Source organism: Bos indicus x Bos taurus, chromosome 22, assembly GCF_003369695.1.
Source record: "Bos indicus x Bos taurus breed Angus x Brahman F1 hybrid chromosome 22, Bos_hybrid_MaternalHap_v2.0, whole genome shotgun sequence".
Lineage (NCBI taxonomy): Eukaryota > Metazoa > Chordata > Mammalia > Artiodactyla > Bovidae > Bos > Bos indicus x Bos taurus.
The window spans coordinates 39125209-39138155 of NC_040097.1; the positions used below are offsets into that span (position 1 = coordinate 39125209).

Sequence of the window (12947 nt, forward strand, 5' to 3'; positions counted from 1 at the left end):
TGGTTGCATCAGCCCCGTCTCACAGTTGTTGGTCTCTGCACGGGGTAGCACATGGATGTAGTTTGTGGTAGATACGAGTCAGGCTGTGGGGTCACCTCTCTACATACTGACTTTTTAAAAAATTTTTCATTTTATGCTAGAGTATAGCTGATTAATAATATGATAGTTGTATCACTGTCAGGGACGCAGCCGTACATGTACCCATTCTCTCCCAAACTCCCCTCCCATCCAGGCTGCCACATAGCATTGAGCAGAGTTCCATGTGCTATACAGTAGGTCCTTGTTGGCTATCCATTCTAAATATAGCAATGATATTAACTTTTTGACTTTGGTCCAGTTATCCACCTCTATGTCCCAGTTCCTTTACCTGCAAAACGGAGACAATGTGCCAACCTCTTAGAACTGTTACAGGCAGAGCTAAGAAATGTGCATGTGTATGCACACATCTGTTGATGTCTCTATCTGCATACACACACACATTTGTTTCTGTATTAATGTATATGAATGTAATAAAAACCCTGAGTTCACATCACGACTTTTAGCTCCACTCCAGCACCATAGGGTCGTTCTCATCTTCACCCTCTGTATCCACAACTCCTTCCTCGGACAGCGAGAACCTGCCGTGTTGACTGGTTTCCACCCCCATCCTGGTGTTTCCTTGGTCCCAGCTGTAAGACCTGTTGACTCTGCCACCTCAAGGGAAGGGAACCAGTAAACACTTGAAAAAGAAAAGAAAACAGGAGATGGTTGGAGAAGTGCTAGCAGCATTTTCTAATAAAAACTCAACTTTGCAGTTCCAATGCCCTTTGTGACCCTCCTGTATTTTGTTCTCTCCGTTCACGCAGATGGTGGGTGACCTTCCACACTCTATGTATGTTCATATTTTACATTTCTGTGCATTCATAAATAACACATAGTATTTTAATGAGCCTTGAAATTTTATATAAATGGTTCCATACTCTGAGTTTTTCTCTGAAATCTGCCCTTTTTATTCAGTATTGAATCTGAAATGGATTCATGCTAATGGTGGTAGGTCCATTTCTTTAATATTGACTGCTGAATGTTATTCCATTTATTACTATGCCAACATTTTCTTTTCGCTTTGAATTCATTGTGTGCCACAATTTAGTTTTTCGTGTCAGGAAACATCATTGTTCAGATTGGTGCGTGTGTGTAGGAATTTCCATTCCATACCAGGAAATTATGAGATTGGGGCACAGGCATATTTTAAACTGATTAAGCAAGCAATCCTAGACTGGCTGTTTTGGTGCACGCTCTCACCAGTTGTAAATGAGCACTTTTGTTTCTCTTTGTCTTTGCATTCTCTGAATATTATGACACTCTAATTTTTGTTGATGTTATGAGCATGTAATAGACCAAGTTTGGAACTTCACAGAGATCACATGTAATTGGGTGAGGAGGAAACCTTAAGACATTTTGAGGAGTCCCCTACTTTTTCCATGATGTTTGTCACATGTGTGTGAAGTCAAAGAGCAGAGCTGTATGAGATAAGACCCCGAAAGTGTCATAAAATTTCTAAGGAGACTCAGTGAAGGTCTAAAACCTTTACCATTTCCTTTGTGGTCTTTAATGTGCTGTATAAAAGCCAAACTAAAGTAGGGCTTCCCTGCTGGTCCAGTGGCTAAGACTCTGAGCTCCCAATGCTGGGGGCCCAGGTTCGATCCCCGGTTAGGGAACTAGATCTCACATGCCACAACTAAGAGTTTGCATGCCACAGTGAAGACTGAGAATCCGTTGTGCCCCAACTAAGACCAGGCACAGCTAAATAAATATTTTTTAAAAGGCATAACTAAGGAAATAGACAATCGTTTTCACCCTAATGAAAATGATTTTTCATTTTTTTCTCCCCCATTTTATAAAATAAGGGCAAAATGGAATCAACTAGCCACGTAGGTACTCCCACATGGGATAGACATGTGTGACTGTTGGCATGGCTTGAGCTGTTCCTTTTTCTGCCGGATACAGAAGCCAGACTTAAGTGTACACAAGCAGGTGAAGAGTGTTGATGTACAAGTTCACATGGCCATACACCACTCCTGTGAGATCTGGGCCCCTCCTCTGACTCTCCCGCTGTGTGTTTCTGGAAGTGTGAGCTCTGTGCAACTTTCCTTTTCTCAGGTACCAGCTGAACCTCTTTGCGAGGATGTGCCTGGACCGCCAGTACCTTGCCATCAACGATATCTCGGGCCAACTGGACGTGGATCTCATTCTCCGCTGCATGTCCGACGAGAACCTGCCCTACGACCTGCGGGCATCCTTCTGCCGTCTCATGCTCCACATGCACGTGGACCGAGACCCCCAGGAGCAGGTCACCCCCGTGAAATACGCCCGCCTCTGGTCTGAGATCCCCTCCGAGATCGCCATTGATGAGTGAGCCTGGCTCCTTCGCCCTGTTAAGACCTTGTGTTGCTTTCAAATCTCTTAGCTGCAGTGTTCTGTGTAGCAGAAGACAAAGGACTTATGGTCAGGTTAAGTCTAGTTCAATCAGAGAAGAAAGGCTTTTTTTTTTTTAATGAAAATATAATTAAGCGTAGCAAGCATTATTTGTTCCTTCAAGAAGGTAAAAGATGGTATGATTGCCCTTTTATACCTTGTTTGTCTGTTTTATTCAGCAAATACTTAAGTGTCTCCTGCCTGCCAGGCTTAAAGAATCTATCTGGGAACAAACAAGAAAACTATTTTGGACTTAGTGGTTCGATGGTTAAGCCTCTGCACTTCCAACGCTGGGGGCACGAGTTTAATTCCTGGTCGGGCAACTAGGATCCCACATGCTGTGTGATGTGGCCAAAAAAGAAAACTATGTTTACACTAGTGGGGAAAGACAGGCAATAACTAAGATAAAAGACTAAATATATACGTTAGTGGTGGCTGCTGAGCAGGGAAAGTAAATAGGGGCAAGAGGGTGGAAAGTGTTGGGATGGGTGGTTCTGGCTCTAGGGGCTAAGCAAACAGGGAAGGCCTCCCTGGGAGGAACCTGACCTTTGATTGCCTTTTCTTTCTCCTTTCCTTTTAGCTACGATAGTAGTGGAACCTCCAAAGATGAAATTAAGGAGAGGTTCGCTCAGACCATGGAATTTGTGGAGGAATATTTAAGAGATGTGGTGTGTCAGAGGTTCCCTTTCTCTGATAAGGAGAAAAATAAGCTTACATTTGAGGTAACTCATGGTGAAGTGATCTGTATGTTTTGTAAGAAACATGGTGAACTAAATCATGTAAAATGATAGAACATTATGTATGCTCTGTACGTTGTATTAAAAGTGACAGGAAAGAAACCAGACTGTGCTTAGGATCTGTCGTAGGTGAATCGTTTGAGGGACAGAAATTCTTATCACCTTTGAGTTGAATATTTCTCCTTGGAACCACTTTGCCTTTTTAGGGGTTAGATTTCCAAGCATTGCAATGTTATCTGTATCCTTGTTGGATATACCTTGGCTTGCCCTCTATTATCTTTGGGAAGCTACACAGACCCAGTGATGAGGTTGGTTTTTTATTCACCAGTCATCAGAACTGATCAGCAGCTCTGCACATTTTCATTTCTTATTTTTTCTCCTTATGAAACTAAATTAAATTTGATCAGAAACTGCAAGTAAATTAAATGACTTCTCTTACGGTAAAGAAGGTCACAATCAGTCATTTGTAAAATAGTCCACCTGAAATGGAACCGAAGGATACTGTTTAATTAATCCATCTCCCCCCTCTCTCTTTTAAATACAATAGGTTGTCAACCTAGCTAGGAATCTCATCTACTTTGGTTTCTACAACTTCTCCGACCTTCTCCGATTAACCAAAATCCTCCTGGCCATATTGGACTGTGTGCACGTGACCACAATCTTCCCCATCAGCAAGATGGCGAAGGGAGAGGAGAATAAAGGTGAGAACAACGTGGAGGAGCTGAGGTGGGGGCTCTGACGGTGCCCACGTGAGGTGGGGGCTCTGACGGTGCCCACGTGAGGTGGGGGCTCTGACGGTGCCCACGTGAGGTGGGGGCTCTGACGATGCCCACGTGAGATGGGGGCTCTGATGGTGCCCACGTGAGGTGGGGGCTCTGACGGTGCCCACACGTGGGGACGCGCTTGCGCCTCCTCCTGCCTCTGTCATGCTTACCACGTGCTGTTGCATTACCATGTGGTGTCACATCCTTTCTTGGTCCTCTTCTTCTTGACTCTTCATTACGAACGTGTTCAGATACAAACACAAGTGGAAAGAATAGTAGAGTGGACACCAAGGACCCGTGACTCAGAGTCAATGGTTGTTAACACTGTGCTGTATTTTTTACATTTATAAATGAAGTTGCACATTCCACTGCACCATTTGAAAGTCGCCTCACAGCTGGAATGCTTATTCACTGCTCTTGATGTGCCATGATGTTCTGTGCTTACGTTAGTATGTGAGTAAATGAAATCCAGACTGTGTCTGGGTATCCTGTTTCCAATTTGTGAGTAGGAAAATTTGCCTTGATGTGTTTGTTGTTCTCCTCTGTTTTAGTGTCGTAATAGACACATACTTGGTACTCGTGTGGATTATTGTTCAACTAGTCTTTTCAGCTGGAATAGAAAAATTGCGTTTACTTGCATTCTACTGCCTGTTAGGGCCTGTGCGCAGTCATTTGCCACATGACCCTGTCAGTTGAGCTGGGTTTTCTCCTTTTATAGTTGAATAAACTGACCCTCACAGGTGGCACAGTGCCCTCAAGATCAGGTGGCTGTTGGCGCAGCACCGGATGTGTGTCTTGTTAACTCCTGTATTAACATAGCACCAGATGTGTGTCTTGTTAACACCCACAGCAGGCATGCAGTGGGTGGCCATACAATTGGGCAGGTTATTTAACCCATAAAATTGCTCCTTTGGGCAATTTCAAAGCCCACGCTCTTTCACCTACTTCCTTAAACCCTGAATTTTTTTTTTTGCCACTTTATTTTTTTATTGAAGGATAATTGCTTTACAGAATTTTGTGGTTTTATGTCAAACATCAATAAGAATCAGCCATAGGTACACCCATGTCCCTTCCCTTCCGAACATCCCTCCCATCTCCCTCCCCATCCCACCCTTCTGGATTGTCACAGAGCCCCTGTTTGAGCTCCCTGAGTCATACAGCCAATTCCTATTGGCTATCTATTTTACATATGGTAGTGTAAGTTTCCATGTTACTCTCTCCATACATCTCACCCTCTCCTCCCTGTCCCCGTGTCCATAAGTCTGTTCTCTATGTCTGTTTCTCCATTGCTACCCTGCAAATAAATTCATCAGGACCATCGTTCTAGATTGCATACATATGTGTCAGTATATGATATTTATATTTCTCTTTTTGAGTTACTGCACTCTGTATAATAGGCTCTAGGTTCGTCCACCTCTTTAAAACTGACTCAAATGCATTCATTTTTATGGCTGAGTAATATTCCATTGTGTATATGTACCACAGCTTCTTTATCCATTCATCTGTCAATGGACATCTAGGTTGCTTCCATGTCCTAGCTATAAATAGTGCTACAGTGAACACTGGGGTACATGTGTCTTTTTCAATTTTGGTTTCCTCAGGGTATATGCCTAGGAGTGGGATTGCTGGGTCATATGGTGGTTTTATTCCTAGTTTTGTAAGACATCTTCATACTGTCTTCCATAGTAAGCCCTACATTTTTGATAGGTATTAACCTATCAGGTTCCCAGGGTCATAGAATGTATTGGGACAGAGACGTGTGAAATGACTTGTCCTGAAGAGCCTCTGCCCCTGGCCAGGTGTGCCCCAGAGTGTGCTCCAGGGGTCTGTCGTGACCGGGGTCTGTCCTGGCCCTTCCTAGGCAGTAACGTGATGCGGTCCATCCATGGGGTCGGAGAGCTGATGACCCAGGTGGTGCTCCGGGGAGGAGGCTTCCTGCCCATGACACCCACGGCCACCGCCCCTGAGGGCAACGTGAAGCAGGCCGAGCCGGAGAAGGAGGACATCATGGTGATGGACACCAAGCTGAAGATCATTGAAATACTCCAGGTAATCATGGGCCAGAAGTAGGGGCAGGAGTGTGCTTCACAGGGGAGCATCTGTGTGCAGTGGCCCTGCTTTGATGGAGCCCCAGGCTTTAGGGAAGAGAGTGGAGGTAGATTCTTAGCCTCGGGTGCCATCTCTGAACCAGCCCTCTTACTGCTTGTCATCTCCTGTCCGTCCCCAACATGCCCTGTCCTGCCAGCCATGCCAGACTGTCAGCAGTTACCCTTGCTTTCCCTCATCATTGCTCTCTGTTGTCAGCCATACTTTTCGTTTGCTCAGAATTCACTCACACTCTGTCCATAGCTGAGATCCCTGCTTTTTGTTCATAACTCAGTTCAAAGTTCCATAAAGTTTGTAACTCCTCCCTCAAGCCTTCCCTTTCTCCCTCCCTCAACCATTCATATATTCAATGAATACTTATTGATACTGATTCCATGCCAAGTACTTTTAAGCACTGAAAATCCAGCAATGAACAAAATCATTCCTGCTTACATTTTGATAGGGGGCATAAGCTTATAAGGGCTTCCCAGGCAGCACTAGTGGTAAAGAATCCTTGCCTGCCGAAGCAGGAGACAAAAGAGATGTGGGTTTGATCCCTGGGTCCAGAAGATCCCCTGGAGGAGGGCATGGCAACCCACTCCAGTATTCTTGCCTGGAGAATCCCGTGGACAGAGACACCTGGCGGGTTATAGTCCAAACGGTCACAAAGACTCAGACACGACTGAAGCAATTTAGCACACACAAACACATAGGCATGTAACAATGTATATACCAAGGATGTTAAAATATAAAAGAGAGTCAAGACTGTTTGGAGGCCCTTGGGGGTACATGTTTTGATGAGATTATCAAAGAAGGTCTTCCCATTCAGAGAGCAGTGAGGGAACTCATATTTAGGGAAAGAGTCTCTGAGACTCAGATGGAGCAATAAATGCAGAGACCCGAGGTGGAAGCACAGTTGGCAAGTCTGGGAACAGGTCAAGGTCAAGAAGGAACGGGAGAAGATGAAGTGGGGAGTCAGGGCAGAAAATTGTTTTGAGTGGATTTGCTGTAAAGATGCACAGAGAAAAGTCGGGGCGGGGGCTGAAAGGTGATTGTTGGTCATATTTAAGTTAAGGGATATCAGCAAGATTGTATGCAGAATGGAAGTGATCACGTTGAGAGGGGGGACTTACTGAAAAAGAGGAGAGGATAATTGTATAAGCAAAGTCCTGGCCTAGGGAAGTGGGGATGGGAGCCCTCTGCTTCCTATGCGAACCTTCCAGCCTTCCAACAAATTATGTTTTCTTCTTTCTGCTCCCTGGGAGTTTTAAATTCATTAACAAAATTAGCTGCTCCTTAATGAAAAGAATGCTGTAGTCACTTTTCTCTTTTATTTCACACTGCCTGATCTCAACTCCAGGAAGGATGGAGGAGATGAGGAGTTGAGATGGAGGAGAGAAATAGGCATGTTTACAGATGGAAGGATTTTTAAAAATTCTAAAATCACAGTTAACTGATGGTTTGAAAGCAACAGTGGTACTCCTCAAAATAATTACTGAAGCCAATAAAGAATGATTTAAGTACAGGAAAATCATTGAATTTTTGTCTGAGCAAAAGTAGAGAAATATTTCAAGGATTTCAGGCCATGGCTTACAGGTCCCAAGTATGTAGATATCATGTGTGTTTATCAGAATTGATGTGATGTGAAAATTGGTTACATCTTGAGGTCTACTCACTGTAGTGATTACTGTAATAATCTGAGAACATTTAATTGATGGATTCTTTCGGCAAATACTTAATGATCTACCATATGCAACGCACTTTGCCTGGCTAGATGAGGGGCTGTATGAGGAATGCAGAGACAGTTAGGACAGGGGCTCTGTCTCCAGGGTGTTTAAAGTCTAATAGGAAAAGGAGGTGTGATGAAGCTGTGTGTACATGGAAATAAAGCCATGAGAAAAATGTTCTTCTGAGATAAGGGTGGGTCTGGTGATCCCATTCAGTAAGGACCTGAGGAGATTTTAAAGAGGAGGTAAGATTTTATCTGAGCCTTTAGCCATGGACAGGTGTTGCTAGAAACAAGGTGCTGTTCTCAGACAGGTGGAGCAGGTTAAGCCAGAGCATCATTGCTCAAGGTCAGTAAGCCCTTCTCCTTGGGCAGGGGCGTGGCGTGTGCTGAAAGGAAGTTATCAGAAATGAGGTTGGAAAGGCAGACTCTGGAAAACTTTGGGTGCCTGAAGTGTTAGGACTTGATTCTGAGGGAGCCTTTGACTGTTTTCAAGCAGGGAGCTAACCTAAGAAGAAATACCGTTGGGAGGTAGACCTGGTAAATTTGGTAGTGTAATGACTGAGGTGGGAGAGAGAGGCTGTGAGCGGGGTAAAATACAGCAGGGGAGAGATCCATGAGGAGTGGCAGAGGCAGAACCAGCAGGGCTTAGTCATTGATGAGATGTGTGCTTGTCGAGGAAGGTCCTGAGACTGCCTGAGGGCAAGAGAAGCCATGCAGAATGGACAGTTAGTTTGATAAAGAGAGAAGAGACTGTCGGTAAGGTCCTTTTACAGTTCCGACTGGTTGACTGATCTTTCTTTTTTGGCTCCAGCCAGAAGCATGGAAAAAGTATCCTTGTGTTGGAGCGGATGGGGAGGGAACACAGGGAGTGAAAGAAGAGGGAGCCCAAGAGTTTGCGTCTACATCAAAGGAAACAGTCATTCATAGAAAATAAAGAGCCAAGCTAATTCTCGTACTGAAAACACATTTTTCTCTGTCAGTTCACTTAAAAGCAGCCAACTTCGCCCTTCTTAAGGCTCAGCGTTGGCATTCGATACTTGCTGAAATTAATGTTTTATAGAGGATGGAGTGGGGAGTGAGTGATTTATTGTTCTGATTATTAAATTAATTGCCGGGATGCTGAAGCTTTTACTAGAAGCTTAAGGTGCTGCGGGCAAAATTGATGTATCCCATGCAAGTCTTTGAAGACTGTTGAAATCTTAAGCCAAATATTTGGCTCACTTAGGGTTTAAGGTAATTGACGCAGCAGATGCCAGGCCCAGCCAGAGTGCAGCGGTTTGGCGGGGTGTTCCAGGTGGTATGCTAATGTAACCAATCTGTTTCCATTTCCATTGAATCTCTAGTTTATTTTGAATGTGAGGTTGGATTATAGGATCTCCTGCCTCCTGTGTATATTTAAGCGGGAGTTTGATGAAAGCAATTCCCAGACTTCAGAAACATCCTCCGGAAACAGCAGCCAAGAAGGACCAAGTAATGTGCCAGGTGAGTGATGCCAGGATGGGATTTCTGCCGTAAAATTGGACCCGGGTCTACTGAAAGCTGAAAGTCCAGAGAGTACGTTCTAAAACAAGGATAAAATGTGAATATATTTGAAGGTGACTATATGTAAAAATGACATCCTGGGAGTTACCCATTTGGGGCAAACAAATAATTGCAAGAGCCCAGATTCCTTCTGAAGTAGATCTTATTTCTTCCATCTTTGAGTGTCTTAGTCATAAGACAGCTGAGGATTCTAATGTTATGGTTGTGTGAAATACTGGGGAAAAAAAAACACCCTAAAACAAAATTCTCCAAGAAAATTGACTGTCCACTAGCAACTTTTACTCTGAGTAGAAGTTTTTCCCTGCCCAGGATATAGTGGTGATGGATAAGAGAAAGATAGTAGTAGAAATAAACCCACCTAGCAAGGTCTGAGCTTCCTTGTAAAGAGGTAGTGCCTCTCACAGGGTTCATGCACTGAGGAGAAACCTGGAGCCAGTGGACAGTGTGATCCAGGTTGACCTGGCTTCAGAGCTTTGCAGTAAAAGAAGCTGGAAAACTTGAGGTTAATCCATGAGCAGAGGCAAGGCTCTTTGGGGCGGAAGTTCACAGGCAGCACATTTTCATAACTTCCTGCATCTAAAGTTCTGTTCTCTCTAACTCTTCAGGTGCTCTTGACTTCGAACACATTGAAGAACAAGCTGAGGGCATCTTCGGAGGAAGGAAAGTATATTTTCAGTTTCTGTTTTGTAGGTGGTTCTGAGATGGAGGAGGCTCCTCTCCATTAGCTCTCAAAGACTTCTCCTTGGACTCAGAAAGGTTTAGTCCTTGGGTTTAGGTTCTTTGCCTCCTCACTTTATAACTTCTAGAACTCAGGTCAGAGTGATCTTAGTTGGCTTCATATATATGTGTTTCCTGCCTACAGTAGAAAGAACTGAAGGAGGTTTCTCAAAGTATACACATTACAAGACTTTTTTAAATGGTGAGGAAATAGGGTTGAAAGAAAGAGGGGGCTCAAAACAGAGTGCAGAAAGCATGCTCATGGGTGCTACTGGGCGCAGTCACCCCCAAGCTCTTTAGGAGCCAAGCAGCCACAAGAATAAAAACAGGCATGCAGTTCTTTCATTGTCTGTAACCTGAAATTACTGTGTGAACCCTTTCCAAAAAGATGAGATTGCTCACTGTTGACTGAAAACATCATTATGAGACTCAAATCCCTGTAAGGCTCAAACACCTGCAAACTTGGTATAAACACTCTGTATGTATAACTCTTGGTATATACACATTTGCTTTGGTTATGTACTGCTTTTGACAATCAAAACTTAATGGATTAAGGACTTCCCTGGTGGTCCAGTGGTTAAGAATCCTTCTGTCAGTGCAGGGAATACAGGTTCGATACTTGGTCGGGGAAGATTCCACATATCACGGGGCATCTAAGCCCATGTGCTGCAGCTACTGAAGTCCACTCTCTGGAGCATGAGAGTCACATCTACTGAGCCCACGCTCACACACGATAACAAAGACCCAGGACAGCTAAAGAAAAATGGATTAAAACAGTCATTTTATTGTCTCTCACAACTCTGTGGTTGACTGGGGCTCAGCTAGATGGTTCTTCTGCTGATCACTGTTGGGTCCGTCATGCGACCATAGTAGCTAGTGATTGGGGTTGGCATATCCATGTTGCTGTCTTTGCATTTCTGGCTTTTTGGAGGTGATACCTTTAAGGCTGGGACTTCTCTCTTTTTCTCTGCACATGGATACTTTTGGCTTCTGCATAGCTTGGTAACTGGCTCTATGTGCAAAGGCCCCAAGAGGCTAGACCAACAGTGTACAAGCACCAAGCAAGCCTCCGCTTGCATCATGTTGCTGATGTCCTATTGGTCCAAGCGGATCGCCTGGCTGAGCCCAGTGTCCATGTGGGAGGAACCTACATAAGGGTGTTTAGACCAGAGAGGGTGAACTGATATTCACTGTCTTAGCGCTTAATGTAAAATCTGTGAAGTTTGAATCAGCAACATTATTTACTCTATGGAAGAGATTGCTGTTCTGAAACTCAGGGAGTTTTGAGTTTAGCCTGGTGCCACTTCAGTCTGCTGGGTGGTGTCTTGGCGCTCTACTGCTTTCCTGGTGTGGAAGGGCTGTGAAAGCTTCTTCACACCTTTCTGGAGCGCACAGCATGAACACAGGATTTATGTACTAAGTCCTATCTATGCCTCCCTTGCTGGTCTGCAGCCATGAAGGTCTCAGCATTTGACCTTCATTTGATTGTAAACACAATACAGGCCCAGAACCTGACTGCCAGTGCTCAGGTTCACGGTGGCCTGCCGTTAGCGTCAGGACTTGCTTATTAAATTTTTGGTTGTGTAAGTAGCACACAATCCGCGTAGCGTAGATCTTGGGAGAAGCCTTGATAATATACTGATTAACCCCAGCTAGGAAGCTAGAATAGCACTGAGTGGGGATGACTCACGGCAACACTTCTCAAAGTGGGGCCTGAGGGACCAAACTGCTTGCTGCCAGTTTGAGATGAGATAAGTGAATCTTTGGGCACTTTCATGGCCACTGGGGGGGCTTCCCAGATGGTGCAGATGGGCTTCCCTCATAGCTCAGTCGGTAAAGAATCTGCCTGCAATGCAGGAGACCTGGGTTTGATTCCTGTGTTGGGAAGATGCCCTGGAGAAGGAACTAGCAACCCACTCCAGCATTCTTGCCTGGAGAATCCCATGGACAGAGGAGCCTGGAGGGCTCCAGTCCATGGGGTCGCAAGAGTCAAATACGACTTAGCGACTAAACTACCATACCTGAATAGTCTAGTGATTTTCCCTTTTTCCAGGTGGTGCAGTGGTAAAGAATTTGCCTGCCAATGTAGGAGATGCACGAGGCAGGTTCGATCCCTGGGGAAATTAAACGCCCCCCCCCCCGCCCCCCCCCCCCCGCCCCCCCCGCCTGGAGAAGGGAACAGCTACCCACTCCAGTATCCTTGCCTGTAGAATCCCATGGACAGAGGAGCCTGGAGGGCTACAGTCCATGGGGTCGCAAAGAGTCGGACATGACTGAGCACACACATTTGTTGGCCCCTGTGACCCCATCCAAGTGCACGATCAGGGATATGGTACAGGCTAGGCAATGGCACCCCACTCCAGTACTCTTGCCTGGAAAATTCCATGGACAGAGGAGCCTGGTAGGCTGCAGTCCTTGGGGTCGCTAAGAGTCAGACACGACTGAGTGACTTCACTTTCACTTTTCACTTTCATGCATTGGAGAAGGAAATGGCAACCCACTCCAGCGTTCTTGCCTGGAGAATCCCAGGGACAGGGGAGCCTGGTGGGCTGCTGTCTCGGGTCGCACAGAGTTGGACACGACTGAAGCGACTTAGCAGTAGCAGACCTCAAAAACCTGGCCCTCCACCACAGATGGTTTCTTGGGACTAGCATCTTAAATAAAAAACAAACTAGTAACTCGGGAGAAACACAGCTGTGTGCGGCTCTGAAACCCCCAGCAGCAGAACATCTGGTGGGAGAGTGTTTGCAAAGCCAGGCCTGTCACTGTGGGAAGGTGGGGACTTTGGTTAAACACTGGGCAGCTGTGACACTGTAACTGTCCCCTCCCCTCAGAACACAGTTGAAGATGAAACAAGATGGTATTGTTAAAGGAGTTATTTAATACCCAGGTCTGCTGAGGTCGGCCATAGAGTTGGGG

At 45.2% G+C, this 12947-nt stretch overlaps 1 protein-coding gene across 7 annotated transcripts in view; it reads left to right on the forward strand.

The window, feature by feature from the left end:
* Window positions 1-12947, forward strand: part of ITPR1 (inositol 1,4,5-trisphosphate receptor type 1) — a 352733-nt gene that overhangs the window by 174224 nt on the left and 165562 nt on the right. For all 7 annotated transcript variants that reach the window (XM_027522186.1, XM_027522187.1, XM_027522189.1 and 4 more), the window contains 6 exons: window positions 2140-2391; window positions 3035-3176; window positions 3739-3892; window positions 5817-6004; window positions 9113-9251; window positions 9917-9971. In XM_027522186.1, coding sequence (XP_027377987.1) covers window positions 2140-2391; window positions 3035-3176; window positions 3739-3892; window positions 5817-6004; window positions 9113-9251; window positions 9917-9971 — 930 coding nt within the window. The remainder of the gene's footprint in view (window positions 1-2139; window positions 2392-3034; window positions 3177-3738; window positions 3893-5816; window positions 6005-9112; window positions 9252-9916; window positions 9972-12947) is intronic.